Source organism: Phoca vitulina, unplaced genomic scaffold (assembly GCF_004348235.1).
Source record: "Phoca vitulina isolate PV1807 unplaced genomic scaffold, GSC_HSeal_1.0 scaffold10, whole genome shotgun sequence".
Lineage (NCBI taxonomy): Eukaryota > Metazoa > Chordata > Mammalia > Carnivora > Phocidae > Phoca > Phoca vitulina.
The window spans coordinates 43,929,510-43,954,431 of record NW_022589713.1 but is presented as its reverse complement, the minus strand read 5'-3'; the positions used below and the strand labels follow the sequence as shown (position 1 = coordinate 43,954,431).

Here is a 24,922-nt window from a genome sequence, read left to right as displayed (position 1 = left end):
ATAAAGCCATTCCCTGGAGGGCACTGGGCCCCTACATGACCCTCATCTCTTTCATGGTGTGTGGTGCTCATGGCTGCGGCTGCCTCCTCCCACAAAGGACATTCATGTGTTCCCTTTAAACCAGCAGTTAAAGTTCTTTAAACTCCACTGGAGCTTAAGTGTAACCATCTTCTCCATTGAAATACCTTAAAAAGTTGTGTTGGGGACCAGGCCATTACGGTGTTGAAAGCATCCTTTGCTTGGGTACATATCTTCTGCTTCTGTCCCACCTCGAGTAAGTTTTGTGTCATCTGTCCAACCATCTTTCTCCAGATTGGAATAGCGATTTCAACCCTCCTTTCTTGGAGTTGTGAATCCCAGGATCCCATAAGCCTGTGAGCCCAATCTTGTCTTTCCTTTAGGAAGCTTATAGGACCTTATGCAAATAGGTCTTGGGTGACATGCTCAGATACCCCAAGTTTTGACATTCCAACAAGGCTCCTAACCGGTCCCTTTCCAGAGACCAGCTCTAGCTGATCAGGTTGGACTACATGATCCCCTTAGTATAGAGTTGCACACTGGTTTGAAAATCTCATTGACCAATTCATTTATTCATTTATTTAATAAATACGTATTGGGTATCAACTGTTTGCCAGTAACTGTTCTTGACACTGGGGATTCTAAAGTGAAATATGCAAAGTCTCTGCTATTGTGGAACTTACATTCGAATCAAGGAGATAGATCATAAAAGGGTATATAATATGTCAGGGAGAAGTGCTGTGAAGAAAAATCAAGTGAGGTAGGTGGACAGAGAATGATCATGCTCTGTTTGGAGGGGATAGTTAAGCAGAGGCAGAAGTGAAAGGAGAGTGTGAGCCATACACATTTTTGAGGGAAGAACATGCTGAGCAGAAAGCCTGGCAAGCGGAGAGCCTGGGGGTGGAAGCTTCTTAGCATTTTCTAGGAAAAGCAAAGGGACCAATGTGGCTGGAGCAGAATGAGTAAGAGGAAGAAAGGTGAGTAGTGACGCCAGAGCCGTGGTCAGGGCCAGCTCAGAGGGCCTTAAGAGCAGTGAGAGGTTTGACTTGAACTCAGATGCATTTTCTTCAGAGTATACTGGGAAGCCATTAGGAGATTCTGGTCAAGGAACTAACATGGATATGACTTACACTTTTAACAGAGCACTCTGGGTGTAGAACATCTAGTCAGAGGCTGAGATCAGAAGCAGGGAAACCAGGGCTATTAGAACAGTGCACGTAATGATGTCATAAAGTTATGATGTTGTGGTGGTCTGGCTGAGACTGTGCTTGTCAGTGTGGGGCAACTTGGCTCCCCCGGGAACATTTAACAATGTCTGGGGACATTTTTGATTGTCACCATTGGGGTTGGTGGTTCTGATGGCATCTAGTGATAGAGACCAAGGATGCTGCTAAACATTGTACAATGCACAGGATGGCCCCACAACAAAGAATTATCCGGCCCCAAATGTCAGTGGTACCAAGATAGAAAAACTCTGATCTAGAGTGGTTCTGGGGGAAGGGGAGAAAGAGTGCTCAGATTTGAGAGGCATTTTGAAAGTAGAGCCAACAAGATTTTATGAAAGATTCAATGTGAGATGTCTAAGTTGGTGGTGCCTGAGCACCAGTTCTGACCTGAGCAACTGCGTGTGTGATGGTACCACTTCTTGAGAGGGGAGCCCTGGGGGTGAGTCAGTTGGGAGCATGGCAGGGATTAAGGAATTTGGCTTTAGACAGATTAAGCTGGAGATGCCCATAAATCATCTAACTCCAGGAACAGCAAACTTTTTCTTTTTCTTTTTTTTTTTAAGATTTTATTTACTTATGTGGGAGAGAGAATGAGAGAGAGAGAGAGCATGAGAGGGGGGAGGGTCAGAGGGAGAACAGACTCCCTGCTGAGCAGGGAGCCCGATGCGGGACTCGATCCCGAAACTCCAGGATCATGACCTGAGCTGAAGGCAGTCGCTTAACCAACTGAGCCACCCAGGCACCCACAAACTTTTTCTGTAAAGAGCTAAGTGATAAATATTTGTTACTTGTTGGCCATATGGTCTCTGTTGTAACCATTCAACTCTGTCACTTTAGCACAAAAGCAGCCACAGACAATGTGCAGACAAATGAGCATGTACATATATGTGTTTCAAGAAAATTTTACTCATGGATGCTGTACATAGGGTCCATAATGCCTAATGGGATATACCCTAGGACAAAAAGAACTTTAAAAAAAAAAATCTTAAACTGTTTTCAATAACCACACAGTTGGTGATAGTGCTGGTATTGTCATCCTAAGACCTTTGTGGATGGATTGTGAAATAAAGCAAGCGAGCTATTCAGTTGGAGTTGCTGGGAAGCAGGATTTTTAGCATAGGAAAAAGAAGGTCAAGATCAACTTAAGTAAAAACCTGTAGTTTTGAAGTAGAAGTACCAATAAGAATTCACAATGCAGGGGCACCTGCATGGCTCAGTCGGTTAAGCATCTGCCTTCGGCTCAGGTCATGATCCCCGGGTCCTGGGATCAAGCCCCACATCGGGCTCCCTGCTTGGCAGGAAGCCTGCTTCTCCCTCTCCCGCTCCCCCTGCTTGTGTTCCCTCTCTCGCTGTCTCTCTCTCTGTCAAATAAATAAATAAAATCTTTAAAAAAAAAAAAAGAATTCACGGTGCATTTTCTCTTGAAACAAAGTTTTCCTAAGTCTGTCCTCTGAAAAGCCTTGCAAAGGCTTCTAAATTTCAGACACTAAATACCATACTCAAAAAAAAGAAGCCAGGACTCCTTGGAGAAGTGGCTGATTCCAGAGCGGGGGCAAGAAGTGCATAGAATCACACATCTAATATCAGAGAGCAAAGAAGCTCTCAAAGGTTCTGAGATCACATCTAAAGGACTCAGGGGTCATGTTGAAGAGAACTCCACTGGCCAACCCCGGGACCATCAATAAGAATAATAACTGCAATGAATCGAAACACATCAAATATATCTTCAAATTCACATGTTCTTAAAGATACACAACAAACAAATAAAATCCCTCACTGGATAAATTAGGAGGATACAAGACATGCAATCTCTATTTTTTAAGCTGATGAAGGGGAAAAATTCAAGCACTTATCCTGCTTTCCCTGTACAAACTGTATTGTAGGGTAACCAAATAGTTAATGAGAGAGAAGTTTTCCTCTTATGAAAGCATTTAGGTTATAACTGAAGCAAGAAAGATGGAAATGAAACATCACCATTTCATAAATCCTACTGCGCTAATGGGTCTAAGCAATGATCTCTGATGCTTGCTCAAGCACAAAGAGAAATAGCCAGATATGCGTGATTTGCACTGGAAGTGCACATTAAACCCTATAAATTATTTCTTCTGAAAAAGTCCAAACCTGAATTTGACTGAGGCTCTGCATTCAGTTACCAATTTATAGAAAAAGCCGGGGCTCAACAGCATGTTACATGAATCATGGGATGCAGTCAGCAAATTCTAGGCTGTAGGAAACTCTATAAGACAAATGAAATTGCAAAGAAATTTTTTTTTAATCTCAAGGGAAAAATAGAAAGGGAGGACAGAACTTATGGGTAAAAGAGACTTAAGAGACATACCAGCCAACTGCAATGGATGGAATTTATTTGGACTCTAATTCAAACAAACTGGATAGAGAGAAAGAGGAGGTAGGGGCAATGATGGGGGGGGGAGGAAAATATATGAATATGGAGGAAATGTGCACCTTGGCTAGAATTTGATTCTATTAAGAGATTATTTTTAATTTTTATGGGCATAATAATAGGGCAGTGGTTATGCTTATTTAAAAGAATTCTTGCCTAACTCTACTTTTAGTTCTGTCTGTGACGGTTCATTTCAGCTTCATGGAGATTTCTGACCAAACTGAGGAACTCTGTCATGGGTTTGTTTGGGTTATATGTCTCTCTGAGTATGTTACTTCTTCTTGAAATTTATAAATGTGGACTTTTGGGTATTATTTTATATTTAATGTTTAGGATGATATCTTGTTAAATTATATATAGTTATACCAAAATGTCTCCTGAAGATAAACCATGGCAAGATTCCTTTTTTCCCTCTGTGTTTGAACACATGGGACATAGATTTGAATTTTTGTTTCATTTTTCCTGTTCCACCTTTCACTATGTCTCTAAACCTATTTGGTAGAAGTTCTGTCAAGAAATGAACTTCCCAGAGCACCTGGCTGGCTCAGTTGGTGGAGTGTGTGACTCTTGATCTGAGGCTTGTAGGTTCAAGCCCCACATTGTGAGTAGAGATTCCTTAAAAATAAAATCTTTAAAAAATAAAACAAAAAACAAGTGAACTTACCAAAGGCAAGTAGTATGAAAGGAGACTAGAGAAGCAAAAGGCCAATAAGATTGATTATTTCTGAACAAAAAAAAAGAAGAAGAAGAATTTTTGTCTTTTAGTGAAACATACTGAAGTATTTAGAGAATGAAATGATACCATATCTGCAGTTTGCTCTGTGGGGAGAGAGAGCAGATGAAGTAAGAGTTGATCATTGTGGAAGCTGGGAGATGGGTGCATTGGGGTTCATTATACTACTCTCCCTACTTTTATTTATATTTGAAATTTCCAAAATGAGACTTTTTCTTAAGCAGATCCTGGCTCATTTTTTTCACTTTTGTAATTCCTCCCTTCCATATTTTGGGAGTTGACTCATCAGTGTGACCACATCCACCTGTTTTCAACCCCCTACTCAAACCCATTAACTTCCAAAGCTGATTTGTTTTTTATTCAGAAGTTGTACTGCTCTTGTTGGTTCCTGGGAATGCTAAGAAATGCTGACTGCTTGCTCTTCAGGCTCTGGGATCTCCAGCTATGGGAAAAACCCCCAAGATGTCCCCAAAGCCTTTGAGGATTGCATGGAAAAAGTCAAGGGGCAGATTCCAGCCCACCTCCATAGATCCACCCACATTTACCTGGGGGCCACGGCTGGGATGCGCTTGCTGAGGTAAGGGCTGGAATGGCCCCAAGGAGCCCATATGATCAAAATAGCCAAGAATGTGTTGAACCCTGCCAAGAATGTAACTCTATTTCTGGGAACAAATCTGAAAGAAAGAAAGCCCATATTCTGCCATAAATCGAGGCTCCAAAAGCTGGAAAAATTTCAAGCTTTATTTTAATACCCAGAAAGAAATCGTTCTAAAATGGATTCCCTCCCCGTTGGTGATTTTCCTGAGAACTCTGGAAGAAAGGAAGGTAACATGAAATCTCATGAGGTGTACCTCCAATTCTTTAGAAAAGTAAAAATTGTTTTTGATGCCTGGTCTTTTGACACCTGTGCGCAACCAGTTCCACTGAGTGCAGCTCATATTTATGTGGCTTCTACCCATGTACACAATGCCACAGGAATCTGCTGGAAATTAGTGGAATTTCTGCACTTCACCCCAAAGTCTTTGGAGCTATTAAGAAACAAACAGCTCATTTCACTCAATTAAGCAGATCCTTCTAAATTTGTAGCCATGACTTTGAGCCCAGTTGCACTGTCTTTGAGAGCCCTTTCTCTCTCTCTCTTTTTTTTTTTTCCATTATTTTATTTCCTTGACCTTGAAATAAAAGAAAAGTAGTTTTTAAAACATCAAACTTAAATCTACTCAGGGTAGAGGTTGCTCCAAACTTGAAAATAAGGTTTTAGCCCCAAAGATGACATTTATCCTGCTTCAAAGCCACTTTGTCTGTGGTGCCAGTAACATAAAATTATATGTGTGGGCATGAAGAAGATACACAGGAACAAACAAACAGAGCCACTTCAACATGATCATTAAAAGAAATCAGGAAGCACCCTCAGTTGGATTGGGCCTTTTCCTTGTGGGTTTTCTCTCCTTGTTTCTATTCCTAAGTCCTGGTTGACCAAGTAAAACGTGGGAGAAAATTGGATTTCTTTGCTCCCTCTTGGAATCTGAAGTGTGTTTCAAAATTATTGTGTTTCCTTGAAATAGAAATGATATAGAAATTCCTTCCTTCTGACTTTTCTTTCTTACAGAAAAAAAGCACCCAACTTTTTCTCAATTACTTTTTCTCACAGTCCTCCCGGTAAGGAATAATTAATAGACTCTGTGATTTATAGCCCATGACAAAAATCATGGAATAGGAAGTGCACCACTTGGGAACACAGTGAATGTCCCATTTGAATAAATTAAATATTAACTCCTCCTTGTAAAACTTTCTGATGGTGATCCATTCCTTCTAAGGAACTAGCTGACATTTTAATTGCTAGAAAAGTCAAATATAAAAAAAAGCAATAATGAGAATCCTCTGGGATGGGAACTGATAAAACTAGGAAAACTCTTGAATTATTTTCTGAGCAGTGACAATTTGCTGCTGAATTAGCATGACCTTCAGCTGGTAACATGGCTCTTTCTTCTTGAGCCAAGAATGAGCTGGTGCCCCTGGCTTTGTTAACCCACTGATGAAAGGGAAAATAATCTCCCAAGTGAATCTTCTTCCATAAGGTAAAATGGCAGCAAATGAATATTATAATGCTATATCATTGGGTGATATAAGAATGCTGTGTTGCCACTCTTCCGTGGGTCAGCACACTGATGGAATTCAATCCAATGACGGCCATGATAGCCATCATATCCCCTCATGATAAAGCCCTCCCCAAGAGCAAAGCAGGGACTGTTGAAAACTCAACCTTCTTCCTTTCCCCCCTCCTCCTCAGATCCCCCTTCCTTCTGGCCTGATGAGGGCTCCTTTATGTGGTGCCCCCAGGAGATTACTTATGCCACCCCTATGGCTTCACCAATCCCTTTTCCTGTGCTGATCTGATCTGAGACAGAGCAATGGTGATTAAGCAGGAAGATCTTTTGGTTAACTAGTTGCTAGAGAATGGGATGGGAATAGGTAAGGGAGGAGAGGATGAGGGGTATTTTTACTTGAAGCTATTTTTTTGATTGGCAGTTTGACAGGTAACAAGTGCATCTGCCTTCACGGTTGCCTAGGAGGCTTCAACTTGCAAAAAGGGTTGCCATTTTTGCACACATCTGGAAAATCGTCCCTGCCAGCAGAGGGGTGGGGAGGTTTACCTTTTAACCTGAGTGAGATTATTTTAAGACTCTCTTGTCCAGGCACTCAGCCTTTTGTGTTCTGTGCCTTGCATAGGTTACAAAATGAAACAGCAGCTAATGAAGTCCTTGCAAGGATCCAAAACTACTTCAAGTCCCAGCCCTTTGATTTTAGGGGTGCTCAAATCATTTCTGGGCAAGAGGAAGGGATATATGGATGGATTACAGCCAACTATTTAATGGGAAATTTCCTGGAGGTGTGTGAAAACAAGTGCATGGTTTTTAATCTTGCTATTTATCCCGTCCCCTGTGGGTGGCCACTTAAAGCAGAGGTGTATGTTGACAGGGGCATCTGTCCTGTGTCATCCTTATCATATAATGCATTAAGGAAACACCTATGAAACAATAGCCAAGAAAAGACACATATAGCTGGGGCAAAAACATTGTATCATAAGCAGGACCACATGCACAGAGGAGAGGGAATATCATCACTTTACTAACTAATAAGAAATTGGAGGTGGGGGGGACCTAAATCTAAAGCCTATGGGTCTTTTGAAGGGTAGCTGGAGAATGACCCTTCCCAAAGCTCCACAGCCCTCTGAAATTTCTGGAGCCCTCAGGCTTCCCAACCCATCCTGTGTCCCCGGGTCCCTTACACTGCAGTCCCCACATGCCCTGCCCCTTGTTCAAAGGAAAGCCAACTCCAAGAGATAATCACCATGTTACAGAGGGCACAAACCATATCCAGCCCAACACCTATGTTGTTCCCCCTCAAATATATTCTTATATTTTAATTAATTGCCAACAATTAATATTTTGGAAATTTCACATAAAAATCCACATTTATAGCTTGTCCTGACCCCCACAACCCCTCAAAATTGGAAGCACTGGTCACAGTGAACTCACATTCCACATGACAACAACTAACTGGAATAGAGTGTAGCTCATGTAGTCCCCAGTTTGCCACAGTCCCCACCATTCCCTATTGTCGACACCTAATCTGCTTCACTCACTTATGTTGTCTGCCCAGACTCAGAAAGCATTTGAGTTCACCACCCTTGAAATAAGGGAGAGATTTGGCCCCCGAATGTTCCCCATGTCATACTTCTTAGCAATAAGATATGGGTCTTGGTGGAGAGCCCTGGGCAAACAGATGGTGCCTCTCGACTTTTCTCTTGCTTCCTTTTCCCACTGTGCAGAAGAACCTGTGGCATATGTGGGTGCGTCCAAATGGAGTGGAGACCACAGGTGCCCTGGATTTAGGTGGTGCCTCCACCCAAATATCCTTTGCGGCTGGAGAGAAGGTAGGGCTGAACACCAGCAACATCATGAAAGTGTCCCTGTATGGCTATGTGTACACGCTCTACACACATAGCTTCCAGTGCTATGGCCGGAACGAGGCTGAGAAGAGGTTTCTGGCGATACTCGTTCAGGTACCTGAGCCGGGGTGGGGGGGGTAGGGGGGACAGCAGGTGTTCCCTGGGGGTCTTGAGGGGAGGGGGCCTTGGCTTCTGGGGTCTGTCCTTTCCACTCCAATTAGAATGTGGATAGAAATGAGAGCATGTTCCAGTTTACTCATGGGGGTCCAAGCTCTCTCTCTCTCTGTTGTATTGACCACTTCCAGTGAATTTGAGTCAGAAGTCTAGGGAAATTCCAGGGCACCAAATGTTTTGTATATGATTCAAGACCTGGGATCCCTTTATGGACACAAACTGTTTTAAACCAATAGCTAAATAAGCCTGAGAATTTTGCGACTCCCCTGAGTGCAGACAAAATAATAAAAGTGGTACCAAGAGAAATATACTTGCTGACAGGGGAGAGGACAGGACTGAGCCTTCCCTGGGCTCAGCCTCCTTTTAGATGGGCCTATATTAGGCAGGTTTGATGCCCTTTATATGGTGGGATTTGGGAGTAACAGAATTCCATCACCATGGTCAGTAATTCACACAGTAACTGTTCCATGGCACAGATGGCTACTTCAGGCATCAGCTGGAAGGCTGTCCCTAAGGTAAACTCAGTGTTAGTGTGGTGTGTGTCAGCAAGCACAAGCTCCGTGATGAGACCCTAGACCCCAAACTCCAGTGCTCGGGGGACATCCATCTCAGCCATGCATAGCTGAGAAGGGAAGATGAAGATGAAGGAAAGGGACTTTGACCACCTAGAGGGGCATGAGGCCAACCAGAGGCCACAGATCCTGGCTTCTGGTGAGACCCAGGGACAGGGGACAAGGGCTGGGTCGGCCTGTGAACATAGTGGACACAGCACCATAGGTTAACCCCCACCCCTCCCACCTACTTTGGCAATTAAGGAAGGAAGCAGTATTCCCCCAGCCACTAGCCTACAGGGAAACATGGTCTGGCTGACCAAAGTGCCATCAGCAAAACTGACATCTTCAGACCCCTGCATTTACCGAGTAGTCATGCAGGGGTGTGTGTGAGAATTCACCCTCCAGATCTGGCCTGCTCCCCAGAGCTTCTCTTTGAGCCTCACAGGAAAGGTTGGAGCCTCAGTACGCATGCATGTGGCAGGCATTGTTGGGAGAGGCTGAGCACTGCCTGGGAAGGGCAGAGTGGGGGATCCTGCAGGCAGTCCTTGGGGCTCAAGAGACCCAGTGCCCACCCCAGACTCTCATCACACCCACTTGGCCAAGCCCTAGTGGGTGGCCAAGGTTCCCACAGGGAACCCTATCAATCCTCCCTAGCAAGGTCTCCATAACCACCACTCCTCCCCACTTGCTCACTAACATACGTCAGCCAAGATGCTTCTTCCCAAGACAGAAGTTCTGGAAACACCTCTTTTCCCCATCTCCTTTCATTTCTAGCAATGCTTAAAGCCCCTCCCTCCAGCTCTAGTCCTGACAAGGGTGGGGGGCAGGGTCTCCTCTGAACTTGAAACAGGAGAAAGGGAGCAGGTGAAATCATCCTTTTTCCAGGGTGAGTGAAGGTCAGAGAAGTTAACCTCTTGAATTTGGCTGGCCCTGAGGAATGTTTGTGTGTGTGGTTTTTATTTTTATAATGTTTATTAAAGAATGACTATCCAAGAATCTACGGTGGAGAAGCAAATACTCCACCTGTCTGAGGTTTCATTTGGGCTTGAGAACGTAGGTCTCAAGGTGTGAGCCCAGGCTTAGGGACAGAGTGTGGGAGACCCCAGGCTCTACTGTGGCCCGTCAGCTCACAGGGACGGGGGCAGCCCTCCAACTTGCCTGGTAACCTCTGCATGCCTGAGAGGATGGCTCTGCCCTCAAAGCCTTCTGACTCAGGTGAGGGGAAGGATCCAGGTGTCCTGAGGATCACCCACAAATGCATGTCCAGACCTGCCTGACCAGTACTTTCATGTGCCAAATACATATTGCCAAGCCCCGACTTAGAAGGTTCACCAAGATGACTACATCATGAACACTGACTGAGTAAATTCCACCAGTCTGGGTCTGGTTTCCTCATCTGTCACAGTGTGGTGAGAACGATACCTGAATATAAGCCTTGCAAACTGTTTTTGTATGAACAAGCCTCCAGTTGCCCCAGGGCTGGAGTCTCTGACAGCCTGTTAGACGCTAGGGACATGCATTCACAGTCCTTCTTCCCCTCTATTTAAGAAAGTTCTTTCTTTTGTTTTTAAAGTAAGACACGTTGAATGAAAAAATTTAGAAAAGCAGACACAAAAAATATAAATAATAAAACAAAACAAAAAACCCTAGAATTAACCACTTTAAACATACTGTTGCATTTTCTTCCAGTTATTTTTTTTTTCATGCACGAATATGTGTATTTACAAATTTGGCTTCATATGGTATATATAGCTCTATATCCAGCTTTTTTTTTTAAAGATTTTATTTATTTATTTTTGACAGAGAGAGAGAGACAGCGAGAGAGGGAACACAAGCAGGGGGAGTGGGAGAGGGAGAAGCAGGCTTCCCACTGAGCAGGGAGCCTGATGTGGGGCTCGATCCCAGGACCCTGGGATCATGACCTGAGCTGAAGGCAGATGCTTAAGGACTGAGCCACCCAGGCGCCCCTATATCCAGCTTTTTCTTTTACCTAACAATATACCATGAGCAGTTTCCTGTGTTGTTCAATATCCTTTGAAATTATTATTTTATAGACACATAATATTCCAAGTACCATTATTTAAAAAGAAAAATTGTATTGGTCACTTTGTTATAAAAGAAAGTACATTTTTATTGTAAAAAGTCAAACTATGCAAAAAACATATTAAAGTAACAATGAAAGAAATCTCTTTCCAACCCTATTCACCAAATGTCTTCACTGTTCACAGCTTGATACGTTGTTCTAGACTTTCCAGATCGATATCTAACTTATTTTCTTTACCCTCTAGTATTTCACAATTTGTCAATCATTCCTATCCTGACGGACACCAGGCTACGTCCTGTTTTGCTGCAGCAATAATAATCCAGTAAAGCTTCTTGTGCATATAACCTTATGAAATAGTGATTTTGCTTCTGTAGGATAGAATTGAAGGGTAGGTATATTTTTTATATAAGTAGATAAATAGGCAATCTTCCAACAAAATTAAAAACCATCCAAAGTCCCACCAACAAAGTTGTGATGACTTTTTGCAATCTGATAATTTCAGGGATTCTGGGACATTCCAGTAATAAGTCCTTGGATAAGGAGGATCTGTTTCTGGATTTCCTGTTCTATTCATCCATTTTTCCATTCTTGAGCCAATTATTCTAGTTGCAGTAGTTTGTTTTTCTAGTCTCAGACATTTATTCTGAACTTCAAAATCATTTTAAGCAGTAACAGAAAGGAAAACTTTTTTTCATTGAAATTATGATTGCAGTTGCATTGACTGAAAATTAATTTGGTAAAAAATTGGCTAATCGATGATATTATGAATTCCCATATAGAATTATAAAATATCCTTCCAATTATTTAGTTCTTGGTTTGTATCCTTCAATAAAACATACTTTTCATTATTGGTCCTGTGCCTTCCTTTTAAATTAGTTTCCTGGTGTGTTCCTTTAATAGTTTCCATCACTATTGAAGATAGTTCCTATCTCCACTTTTCCACTTTTGATGGGATTTACTCCAAGACTAAGTTATGCTGCAGTTTTCCAGTGGACTTCTTTGCTCTCAAGCCTAATGGTTGACCCTTTAGTGTCAGTGCCGTGCAAATACTAAGTTCAGGGGAGATTTGTTGAATGTTGAGGGCCTGAGCAACTTGGACCATTGGCAAGTTATATTTAAAGAACACCATCACAAATCATTCAAACTCCAAAAAGAGCATAGAAATAATCTTTAGGGGCGCCTGGGTGGCTCAGTCAGTTAGGCGTCTGCCTTCAGCTCAGGTCATGATCCCAGGCTCCTGGGATCGGAGCCCCGCGTCTGGCTCTCTGCTCAGCGGGGAGTTTGCTTCTCCCTCTGCCCCTCCCCCCTTCATGCTCACCCACAAGCTCACTCTCTCTCAAATAAATAAATAAAATCTTAAAAAAAAAAAAAAAAGAAATAATCTTTCCTGAGCTTCTTCTGTGTTGCAAGCTAGAAATAATTGATATTATCTTGCTTCTCTCCAGGCCAAGCCAGAAATAATTTATTTCATTTTAACTACTTAAAAAGTATGTCAGATTTGGAGGGGGAAATTAAATAACCAGTTGATTGATTTCTTTTTTTTTTTCCCCTTTAAACCAATATTTCAGCCATAGGGTGACCCTGGTGTGACATGTTACAAATTAGACATTTTTTTGAAATGTCAAAAACACAATTTTTGAAAATTGTGAATTTTTTTCATACCATTGAAGCAGAAAGGAGCCTGCTTGCTGACTCCACAGACTCAGTCATATTAAGATCTTCTGGAGGACGCTCATTAGAGTTACATTGGATGAGTGCTTGTCTTCTGGACGCTTATGTGTGGAGTCCTGTCACTGGCCTTTGTTAAATGATTGCATTACTTTGTTGTGTATCTCAATTTCCTACATCAGTAAATTGAAAGAGTTGGAATAAATATTGTCTGAGTCAAGACTTTACGGCAGGAGATGCTTTAGTGGCTTTGAAATTGGACAGAGTTCAAATCTAATTCCTTAGAAAAGGGAGTCCATAAATAGAACCAAACACACTTTGGAATTTAGCATAAGATAAGAAGAATATTTTTCACCAGTAGATAAAATATTGGATAGTCATTTGAAAAAAGTAAAGTCAGGTTCCCTATTACAATCTTTATACCGAATAAATTACAAATGGATCAAAGATTTATATGTAACAAGGATATTTGTTGCAGCCTTGTTTATAATGCAGAATGATTGGAAACCATCTAAATATTCATATTCATATTCCTTATCTAAGGAATCTCCTCTATAGTTTATTTGTGCAGTGGAGTGCTATGCAGTTACTAAAAAGAAGAGGCCATTCTACATGTACGATGGGAAAGATGTGAAAGGTATATTTTTAAGTAAGAAAAGCAAGGGGCATAACTGTGTATAGAGTACTGCGATTTATCGTTTTTAGAAAAAGGAAGAGGGAGGAGAAGAAAAGATATTTGCATATGCATACAAGAAGTATCCCTGGCAGGAAATCACAAAAATTGGCAATAGTGGTTACTTCTAGGGAGGGGATCTAGTGGCTAGAAGTGGTTGGGAGGGAACCTTAATTTTCATAATATACTTATTTGTAACCTTTTGGATTATTTTGTTAGGGGGATAGGTGATATTCTATTCAAAATGATCAATTAATCTAAACATATCTTGTTTTCCCATCCAAATGGATTTCATAAAACCTGCTTGCCAGGACTATCTTGAGGAGTGGGTCAGATAATATGAGCGAGAGCCTGGCATCGTGCTTGGTGCAGGTTTACCCACCCCCACTGGAGCTCTCAAGACAACCTGGGAGTTGCCTTCAAGTGCACACTGACACAAAATGGCATGTTTTCCATCCATTTCTCTCTTGGCATGGGAGGGTGCAATACTGAGGATTTGCAAGAAGGAAACACTTTGGCCCTCCACAAAAGAGTGGTTTCTGACACCTCCCTCTTGTACCTACAGGATTCTCCCACCAAAGCCAATATCATCAACCCCTGTTACCCTCGGAATTATGTCACCACCCTCACTGGGGGCTACATATTTGACAGCCTGTGCACAGCAGACTTGAGGCCTGTAAATTATGACCCTGATGACATCATCACTTTTGAAGGAAGCGGAGACCCATCGCTGTGTAGGGAAAAGGTGGCTTTCCTGTTTGACTTCAAAGCTTGCCATGACCAAGAAGCCTGTTCCTTTGATGGGGTTTATCAGCCAAAAGTTAAAGGGGCATTCGTGGTAAGAGCAAAAACCACCAAAAGATTCCCTTTTTCCCCCATTGAAGATTTAGCTCTCCCCTTTCTGTTTCTCTTCGGCTGCCCTGTTTTCCCACTTCTTTATTCCCCACGCTGAAAGCTCCATAACATACCACGTTCTGAGAACTGACTTCCTTCTGTGCGACCCCCTTCCAGGCTTTTGCAGGATTCTACTACACAGCCAGTGCTTTCAATCTTTCGGGGAGCTTTTCCCTGAAAGCCTTCAACTCAAGCACCTGGGATTTCTGCTCAGAGAGCTGGAGTCAGGTCAGTATTTAAAGGGAAAGGGGCAGCATCCGTACAACACAGTGAGCGGAGCTGAGTATATTCCATTTGTGTGCATGTGTGCGCTTGTTCCGAGTTGGGACTTCATGCCGTTCTGCTTTCACCACATCCACAAAATGGGGTAATAAGGGAACCTACCTCATACCCGCATTGTGGATGAATGTTCTGACCACAGGCACAATGGTTACAACAGCATGTGGTGTACCCCATACTGCATAGCGGTATTTTCATTATGATCTGATACAATTGGATGATTTTATGGTGATGGTATTATGAAATTCTAGGGGCTGAGAGTCTTTAAACTGTGTTCTGAAACTTGCATTTTCAAACGTGCCTGCCTCATGTGTTTGGGACCTCCTCTTCAGCTCCCGCTGCTGCTCCCCAGGTTTGACGAGGTATACGCCCGCTCCTACTGCTTCTCAGCCCACTATATCTACCACTTGCTCGTGAATGGATACAGATTCACCGAGGAGACCTGGCCCCAAATACATTTTAAAAAAGAAGTAAGTCAAGGCACAGGTTGTTTTCTCCTCTTCCTCTCAAAAGACTTGTGTATATAGGTGCGGAAGAAATGTAGAAGTTAAGAGGGTGATTTCAGTTTGCTGAGGGGAAGCTGAAGAGACTTCAATCCCTTGTGAGCTTTCCAGAAGAGATGGTGGAGAATCCAGAGGAGGTGTCACTGGAGACCCTTCCACATGGGTGAGGGATCAGAGGCCAAGAGCTCACAGACCCTGAGCTCCGCGAGCGCAGGACCTGTTTCATTATCTTCAGCACAGGAGCGAGAACCTAGAAGGTGTTTACTAAATGTTTGTTGAGTGTATATATAAATATCTTAAGGATCAGACTTTTCAGCTGGATAAGAAGTTTTAAATAGGGCAGTGATTCTTAAGAGGCTAGTAACTAACTGCTCTCCATTTTACACAGATGTCAGGGTAACAGAGAGTATTAGGGATTTACAGCAGCACGAAGAAGAACTTCTCTTGGAATGTGCCTGAGGTCACTGTATTTACTGGTGACTGGCCTGTCACCCTCCAGGCCTTGTTTCCAGGCAGGACTCAACCTTGCTGATATGTTCACCCAGCCTATGTTCCCGGGATTCGGGGAGAATTTTCTCATTTCAGGAATAGCTGATATAAAGCCTGGAGTCAGTCTGTTTGATATTAGCTTTAGCAATAATTAGATTAAACCAATCAATAGCCAGCATTAGGCCTGTGACTGTCTACTTTTACATAAACAAAATTGAGTCATCTACAAAAAGATAAGGCTGTCTGGAGACATATAAAGACTCTTGGTGGCATGCACTCTCTACACTTTGCTTCTAATGAATCTAATTAGCAGGAAAAAACATTCTGAGAACCGAAAGTGATGTCCCCTCGGATACTAGTTTGGATGGATACAGAATTCCAGCCTTCAAATCCCTTTCTTTTATTTGTAAAGAAGTTTATATACAGCCAAATTAGTATTCAAACGTGAAGGCATAAAAAGATTTAGAAGATTTGCCACACACAGACGTCAAAAATATTTTTGGAGGAAAAAAAAACAAATAAGAAGAGAAATAAATCCAGGAAATGTTATAAAAATATAGGCAGGGAGAATAAATGATGTGGTGGCTTAAACTGTATATTTAAAAAAAGAAAAAAGAAAACTTACACCAAAGAAAAGGAAAAGAGTCCATTCATAACAACCCAACATTCAAATATAGCTAATATCCAGTGTGAAGGGAGCAGGGTAAAGGGTCACAACAGTGGCCTAAAATGCTCATCTTGTAAAGGCGGACTTTATTTATATATCATTTTTAAGGCAAGAAAGGAAAAAAATATAGAAAAAGGAAAATAGCACTAATTGAAAATTTAAAACTAAGATATTAGAAAGAAGTAGTCCAAATATATCAATAATCACAATAATCATAAATGGACTAAACCTACCAGTTAGAAGACAGATATTGTCAGATTAGATTGTTAAAAATCAAGCGTATATTGTTTGTAAGAGAAATCCTTAGGTGTTAAGCAAAAGGACATGGAAAGTTTGAAAATTAAAAAAAAAATTTAGGCGCATCTGGGTGGCTCAGTCGTTAAGCATCTGCCTTTGGCTCAGGTCATGATCCCAGGGTCCTGGGATCGAGCTCCGCATTGGGCTCCCTGTTCAGTGGGAAGCCCCTACTTCTCCCTCTCCCACTCCCCCCACTTGTGTTCCCTCTCTCGCTGTGTCTCTCTCTGTCAAATAAATAAATAAAATCTAAAAATAAAATAAAATTAAAATTAAAAAATAAAAAATAAAAAAATTTAGCTATCAGGCAAACACTACCCAAAAGAAAACGGTATAGCTAATTTCTAAAAATTTCAGTATAGTTATTTAATATCTGACCAAATAGTCTTTAAAATAAGGAGGATCATTCAAGATACAAAGGAGTACAACATAATGATATAGAGTTCCTTCTGAAGATTGCAAATTTGAAACTTTTTTGTATCTAATAAAACAGCCTAAAAACATGGAAACAAAAACTGATGGAACTAACATAAGATATCGACAAAGTCTGTTTCCTATTTAGACTGACCCCCTGTGCTTAGAAACTGGTCCTGGGTTCAGTAAACTGCTCATTATCCTCTTTGTTTAGCCACAGACACTTCTGTACCGGACAGTGGAGAAACTCCCACTGTTACTAACTGTGCCATCATCCCACTTGGCTGTGACGAGGTTGTGAGGACTCTGACGATTTCTCCACAGTGCTGAGGGTAGGGTCTCAGTGACCTGGATTCTAGCCCAGTCTCTGCAGTGTCTGAACTTGGGCAAGTCCTTTGACATTAGGCCACAGTTTCTGGTGGGTGTGTCATGAGGATGACAGTGGTGTATGTGTGTAATTCCCACCTCGAGCCCTGCCCTGAGAACTAAGCCATCTTTCTACCATACAGGTGGGGAACAGCAGCATAGCCTGGTCTTTGGGCTACATGCTCAGCCTGACCAACCAGATCCCAGCCGAAAGCCCCCTGATCCACCTGCCCATGGACCCACCTGCCTTTATGGGCATCCTTGCCTTCTTCACAGCAGTGGCCTTGCTGTGTCTGGTGTTTCTGGCGTGCCTGTATGCTTCGTCCAGGAAGCAGAGGCGCTCCCAGCATGCCTTCGACCACACAGTGGATTCTGAGTGAGCCTTGTGAAGCAGCTCCTGGAGCCTGAGGCCTGCCCGGAACCAGCCTGGGTAGCACCAGACAATGCAAGCAAAATGTCCATCATCAGGAAATGCACCTAAAGTCAAATACCTAGATCATGTGCCTCTCCAAGACTGATTTACGCCAAAGCACCTCTTGGGGAGTCCCCCAACTGTTCTGGGTACGTTGCTCCTCCAAAAACCCTACCGCCCACTCGCTGACCTATTGGGGAACTGAGGAGAGACAGGCCATCAAGGTCAGGCTCTTTATTCCAAGTGCCCTAGAGGAACAGTAAGTTGAGAATATGACAGTTTGATGTTGAAGAATTGACCTCAGGGCTCAGTTTGCATTTTTCCTTCCTCAGAAACACCATATGCCTCCTGGAAAGTTTGGAAGCTGGCAGGCACCCATGAAGCATTTAACATAGTTAGATATGTTGCATTATGGCCCATTGATTCTTAACTAAGATTTGGCAATCCCATAAACATTGAGCTCCCTCAGACTAGTAGAAGAGAGTATCTGGGGGAGAAAGCTCCTTTACCCCAAGGACAGTGGCTATGGCCAGGCTCTGTCATATGGGCAGAACCTGAAGGACAGAGACACATAGAAAATCTCCCCGGAAACTGCAGTCCATTTCCAGAGTGGGATTCCCACTCAGGGCACTGGTCGGTCGAGTGCAGCCTGTGTGTATGTCTTCATTCTCACCTGCCCTTCACATGGTTGGGTCTTCTCATAAAACATTGACTCCTAGTGAGGCTATCATGTAACAGATCTTTTTGCCTTTGCTAGGTGTTTGCTTAGGGCTGTTTCTCCATTGACAGTGTGGTGTGTGTTTCGCCCACTGTTCCCACAAGTGTACTCGATGCTGTCCTCAGATAGCCTTGCTTACCACTTTCCTACAAAGGAAGAGAAAGAACTCCAGCAAGTCCAATGGTGACAAACTAAAAATCAACGTTATTTCAGATTGTTGTTGGTTAGCTGAATATGGAATAAAGGACTCTTATTTTGTTTTGACTTGAAATGTGTGTGTTTGTTACCTTGCAAACAGTACTTTTTCTCCTAAGGACCCAAGGTGGTATTTATGAGAGGAAGTTCTTAAAATGAGGAAAAATTTCTTAGGAAATCTTTCCTAGTGAACTAAGAAAATTATGCATTAATATCACCTTTATTCCAGAGAAGTAGAAGTACTTCACTTTGATAAACCTTTGGCTCCTTGAGATAACCGAGTCAAACATTTCTGTATCTTATTTGACATTCAAAACTTCTGTGAGGCTACAACCTGCCACTCAGATCTTGATTCCCACCCAGAATGGTTGCTCCCTTCCCAAAATGCACCTTTGCTCACACAATTCTCCCTGCCCCACCTGTGGGTCATCCTCCCAAACAGCCAAACAATGCATATTTTTCAAGGCCTAATTTAGCTCTGCTTCCTCCACAAAGCTTTCCTTACACACAGATAGACAGACAGACAGACACACACACACACACACACACACACACAAAATGATCTACTGGACCACTTTTTAAAAACTAGTTAGGAATACATACATACAGACATACATACTAGTTAGGCAAATTCTTATATTATTTATCTTGTGTGTACATATGGCTTATTTCTAAAATAGACAGTAGTCTACTTAAGGGCAAATCCCTTTTGAATCCCATTCATCACGCATTCATTCAACAAAATTCTAAGAAATACCTACTACAGGCCTAACACCGTGTCAGGTGTGATCTTGGATTTGGATAAATGCTATGTTGAGTAATATACTCAACATATTTGTTGACTGATGTTATTTCCATAAAGGACAGAAGGGTGGGCAATAAAGTATGGAGATATCAGACAAAAATAGCATCCAAATCACCAAGAGTTTGCATGAAAAAACAGATATGTCTGTGCAGGGAAGAGGGCCAACATTCCATGAAGGCAAGTCATAGTCAATGTTTCTAGCTGATTCAGGAACTTGGAATAAGCTGATGAAGTATTTTGGGTTTTCTAACATATATCAAAAAATTCTTACCAAATGGACCATCATGAAATCTGCAGTCCAAGTAACATATCTCGTAAGACTATGGTAAGCAGGAGTCTAACATGGTCCCCACCGCCTTGCCCCCTACTGTTACTTGGGAGATTATGTTGTTAGATGGCAAAAGGGATTTGCAGATGTAATCACCAATCAGTTGACCTTAAAAGGGAGAGATTATCCAGGTAGGCTTTTTCTCCTCACATGAACTCTTTAAAGGCAGAGTGTTTGCTCAAGAAGTCAGAGAGATTTAAAGCATGAGCAGGGTTTGACGTGCTGTTGCTAACTAGAAGATGGAGGAGGCCAGGCATGAGAGAACCCAAGAACAACCTCTAGGAACTAAGAGCAACCCTTGGCTGACAGCCTGCAAGAAAGCAGGGGCCTCAGTCCTACAACTGCAAGCAACTATGTTCTGCCAGCAACTTACAGAAGCTTGCATAAACTTGAAATAAACTTGCATAAACTTCCAGTTAAGAGCTCCACCAGATTTAGAACATCGACTTCAGCCTTTTGAGACCCTGAGCAGAGAACCCAGTTGAGCCCACCCAGACTTCTGACCTATACAACTGGAACGTAATACGTGGGTGTTGCTTGAGGCCACTAAGTTTATGGCAATTTGTTATACAGCAATAGAAAATTAATACTACAGAACCCAAGCCCCAAGACTCCAACCAAAAGAAGCGCTTACATTTGAAATATGAGTAAAGATAAAGGTGAGTAGGTATCACAAGTTGTGTCTATTCCTTACAATGACCATGCAGGAAAGGCATGGGCTCAGAGATATAATAACTTGCCAACATCACCCAGCTAGTAAGCATTTTTGGAGGTGGAGACTGTGAGTTGAGATTCTGCTCTGGTTGAATCTAAAGCCCATTATGTCTGTCACATTTCCTTCACAGAAAAAGGCAGTATCACATGGCAGATAGGAGTTTGGCTTTAGAATGTGGTAGTCCACCATACTCATTCACATACAGACACTTGATTTATGACAGAGGTGTCATGTCAGAGCAGCAAAAAAGATGTGGGACAACCGAATTTCCATATGGAGAAAAAAGGAAATTCGACCCCTTCCTCACACCATTTTCAAAAATTACTTGCAGGTCAAAGACCTAAGTGTGAAAGATAAATGTACAAAGATTTTAGAACAGAAAAGAGGAGAAAATTTTTAAGATCTTGAGTAAGGGAAGGGTTTCTTAAGCATTACACAAAATGCATTAACAATAAGAAAATATGTGATACATTCTATTACATTAAAATTAAGAACGTCTGTTCCTCAAAAAACACGATTATAAGAGTGAAAAGACAAGCCACAGAGTGGAAGGAGGTATTTGCAACATATATAAGTGATAAAGGACTGGTTTCCAGATTATACAGAGATTTCCTACAAATCAGTGAGAAAAAAAGGCAAATGATCTAATTTTCCTAAATGGGCAAAAGCTGTGAAAAGCCATTTTACAAAAAGGAGAAATCTAACTGTCCAATAAATATGAAAAGGTGCTCAACCTCATTCATGGATCGGGGCAATGCATATTAAAACTACGATGAGTTAACATAATACACCCATTGTTTGACAAAATTAAAAACTCTGACAACACTAAATGTTGGTGAGTGTGGAACAACTGGAACTCTCATGCACTGTGGTGGGGATGTAATTTAATGTAACCATTCTGGGAAACTGATATTATCTAATAAAGTTGGAGGTATGGATACCAAATGACTCAAAAATTCCAGTCCAAGGTATATACCTTAGACAGACATGTTAGAATGTACAAGAGGCTACATGCCTAAGAATGTTTTTACCAGCAGCCAAGATGCCTATCCCATAAAATGGAAGCATATATAGTGATATATCTGTACTAGAAAGCACCATACAGCATGAAAACAAAAGAACTGCAAATCTATGCTCAAATGGGTAGATCTTACCAAGGTGACACCGAGGATAAAAAGCAAGTCACACACACACAAAAAGCCATATATATATATATATATATATATATAAAATTCCATTTATATGAAGTTCAAAAACAGGTAAAACTAAACACAGAAAGTCAACTCTCAAAGAAAGCAAGGAAATTATTACTCTTAAATTTGAGGGAAGATGGAGGTAGTGTTTGGAAACAGATACATGAGTGTCTCAGTGTAATAGGGCTGCCATGACAAAGTACCATAGACCAGCTGGCTTCAACAACACACATTCATTTTCTCACAGTTCTAGAAGCCAGGAAGCCTGAGACCAAGGTGCCAGCCAATTCAGTGCCTGGTGAGAGGCTTCTTTCTGGCTTGTAGACAGCCCGCCTTCTTACTGAGGCTCCCCTTGGCCTTTCTTCTGTGCTTGTGTGGGGAGAAAGACAGTGAGCTCTCTGGTATCTCCTCTTTTAAGGACACCAATCCCATCACGAGGGTCTGACCCTCATGGCCTCATCTCACCCTAATTACCTCCTAAAGACCCATTTCCAAATAACATCACAGTGAGGGTTAGGGCTTCAATATATGAATATTGGGGGATACAAACATTTGGTCCACAACAACAAGGCTTCTGGGGTGACAGGAATGTTCTATAACTAGCCAGCAGTTGCAGGTGTCCCCTTTTTCCAACCATGTATACACTTTGTATATGTCTTATATGACATTTAAAAAATAAAATTATAGGGGCGCCTGGGTGGCTCTGTCAGTTAAGCATCTGCCTTCAGTTCAGAGCATGATCCCGGAGTCCTAGGACTGAGCCCCACGTCGGGCTCCCTGCTCAGTGGGGACTCCTCTTCTCCCTCTCCCTCTGATCCTGCTCATGCTCTCTCACTCACTCTCTCAAATAAATAAATAAATAAAATCTTTAAAAAACATTTTTTAATAAAATAAAAAATAGGGGCGCCTGGGTGGCTCAGTCGTTAAGCGTCTGCCTTCGGCTCAGGTCATGATCCCAGGGTCCTAGGATCGAGCCCCTCATCGGGCTCCCTGCTCAGCGGGAAGCCTGCTTCTCCCTCTCCCACTCCCCCTGCTTGTGTTCCCTTTCTCGCTGTGTCTCTCTCTGTCAAATAAATTAATAAAATCTTTAAAAATAATAATAATAAATAATAAAATAAAATAAAAAATAAAATCATAGATCTAGGTTAACTCAAAGATTTTCTACCTCTATGATCTTCAGAAAGCCTTTCAATTTCTTTGAGCCCTGATTTCCTCATAAATAAAATAAGGATAATACCTACCTCATGGGATGGTTATAAGAAAAGAGAAAATATAGCACATAGCCAGTGTCTGGCACAGAGTATAGCCAATGAATACAGGTTTAAAAAGTATTTCTTTCACCCATATATTTATTCATTCATTCACTCACCATACATTTTCCAGAAGACTACTATGTGCTGAGCGCTGGGCTGAGTGACTGAGGTTATAGGAGAAACCAGACAAACGTCTTTCCTCTGAAAACACAGGAGACGTGAGGCCCTCTGCTGGCGCCAAGGAGAAATTTCTTCCCACACCGCGTTTTCTTTTTCTCCCCCTCACTAAAGATGCTGAAAAAAAATCAGTAGCTGAAAAATATTTTTAGTATTATAAAATAATGTGACAACTGGAGGTCTGAACATTTGATGATGTCAAGGAACTGCTTTTAATTTTTGTTTAGGGGGGATGATGGAATTGTGGGTTGTTTTTTGTTTGTTTTTCAAGAATCCTTACCATTTAGATACTTGCTAAACTATTTCCAGATGAAATGATATATCTGGTGTATCAGTCAGGGTTTAGCCAGAGAAAGAGAACTAGTAGGAGATATATGTGAAGGTACTGGTTTTGCAAGAAATTGGTTCATGTGATCGTGGGGGCTGAAGGCAAGTCTGAAATCCACAGGGCAGGCTGTCAGGAAGGGCTTGAGCTAACACTTCCGTCCACAAGTGAAGAAGTCAGCCATTTAAACACCTGCTGGGAGAGCCTTCTAAGCAACCGACACAGTATGTGCAAAGACTACATGTGGAATTTCTGCTTGCTCAGGGAAGCCTTGGCTCTGCTCTTAGGGTATTCCAACTGATTTAGTCAGGTTCACCAAGATTATCTAGAATAATCTCCTTTACTTAAAAACGTCAGATGATGGGCTCTAATCACATCTACAAACCTTCACGGCAACACCTAAATTAATGAATAACTAGGGTCTGTAGTCTAGCCAAGCTCACACATAAAATTGACCATCGCATCTGTGAGTAAATGGCATAGGGCTGGCACATGGTTTGATAGTCCTTGAGGCTGGGGTGATAGGTACAGGGGAGGTTCGTTATACTATTCTGTCTGCTTTGTACTTCTGTCTGCCTGTACTTCACAATTGTCTACAATAAAAAAGTTTTAAATATACTTTTAAAAACACTCAGAAACTCACTGCTTTATATTTGATATTTTTCTTTCTGGATCCTTTTCTCCACACATTCTTACATAGCTGAGATCATGCTGGAGTTACTATATCTTACCTCTTTCACAGTGTTATATCATCAGCACCTTCACACCTCATTAAAAATTCTTCCCAAAGGGGCACCTGGGTGGCTCAGTTGGTTCAGAGACTGCCTTCGGCTCAGGTCATGATCCCAGGGTCCTGGGATCGAGCCCCGCATCAGACTCCCTACTCGACTGGAAGCCTGCTTCTCCCTCTCCCACTCCCCCTACTTGTGTTCCCCCTCATGCTGTCTCTCTCTCTCTGTCAATTAAATAAATAAATAAAATCTTTAAAACAAAATTCTTCCCAAATATCAAAATTATTAGGAACTCAAGCTCTGGCACCACACAAACCTGGTTCAAATCCCAGTTCTGCTGTTCATTGCTGAGTGACCTTGACCTAAACTTCCTAGGCTCCCTGTGACTCAGTTTCTTTTAATAGAATTATTTAATTCATTCATTCATATTAATGGAGTGTGTCCTCTGAGTCAGATCCTGTTCTAGGCACTGTGGCTATACCAATGAACAAAGCAGACAAAATCCTTGCCTTTATGGAGCTGACATTCTGGTGGGGGAAACAGATACTAAGAAACTAAATACATAATGCACAGGGGTTTGTAACTAATCCAGAGAAAAATAAAGCGGGGTATGGGGTATAGAGAGTGCGAGAAGCAGGATATGGGGATTGCTACTTCATGTAAATAGGTCAGGAAAGTCTTTTCTGATGAGATGACACTTGAAGAAAGTGAAGGAATCAGC

The 24,922-nt window shown here is 41.9% G+C and overlaps 1 protein-coding gene across 2 annotated transcripts in view; it reads left to right on the top strand.

Annotated features, from left to right (window-relative positions):
• ENTPD3 (ectonucleoside triphosphate diphosphohydrolase 3) overlaps positions 1–18,738 on the top strand; it is a 32,116-nt gene extending 13,378 nt beyond the window's left edge. The window contains exons 5-11 of one of the 2 annotated variants that reach the window (XM_032408943.1): positions 4,805–4,955; positions 7,109–7,268; positions 8,211–8,315; positions 14,009–14,281; positions 14,455–14,565; positions 14,949–15,086; positions 17,493–18,738. In XM_032408943.1, the coding sequence (XP_032264834.1) occupies positions 4,805–4,955; positions 7,109–7,268; positions 8,211–8,315; positions 14,009–14,281; positions 14,455–14,565; positions 14,949–15,086; positions 17,493–17,729 (1,175 nt within the window). In that variant the 3' untranslated portion in view covers positions 17,730–18,738. Of the gene's footprint in view, positions 1–4,804; positions 4,956–7,108; positions 7,269–8,210; positions 8,445–14,008; positions 14,282–14,454; positions 14,566–14,948; positions 15,087–17,492 lie in introns of both variants that reach the window. The other variant, XM_032408942.1, reaches the window with a different exon arrangement.
• The last annotated feature ends 6,184 nt before the right edge of the window (positions 18,739–24,922 follow it).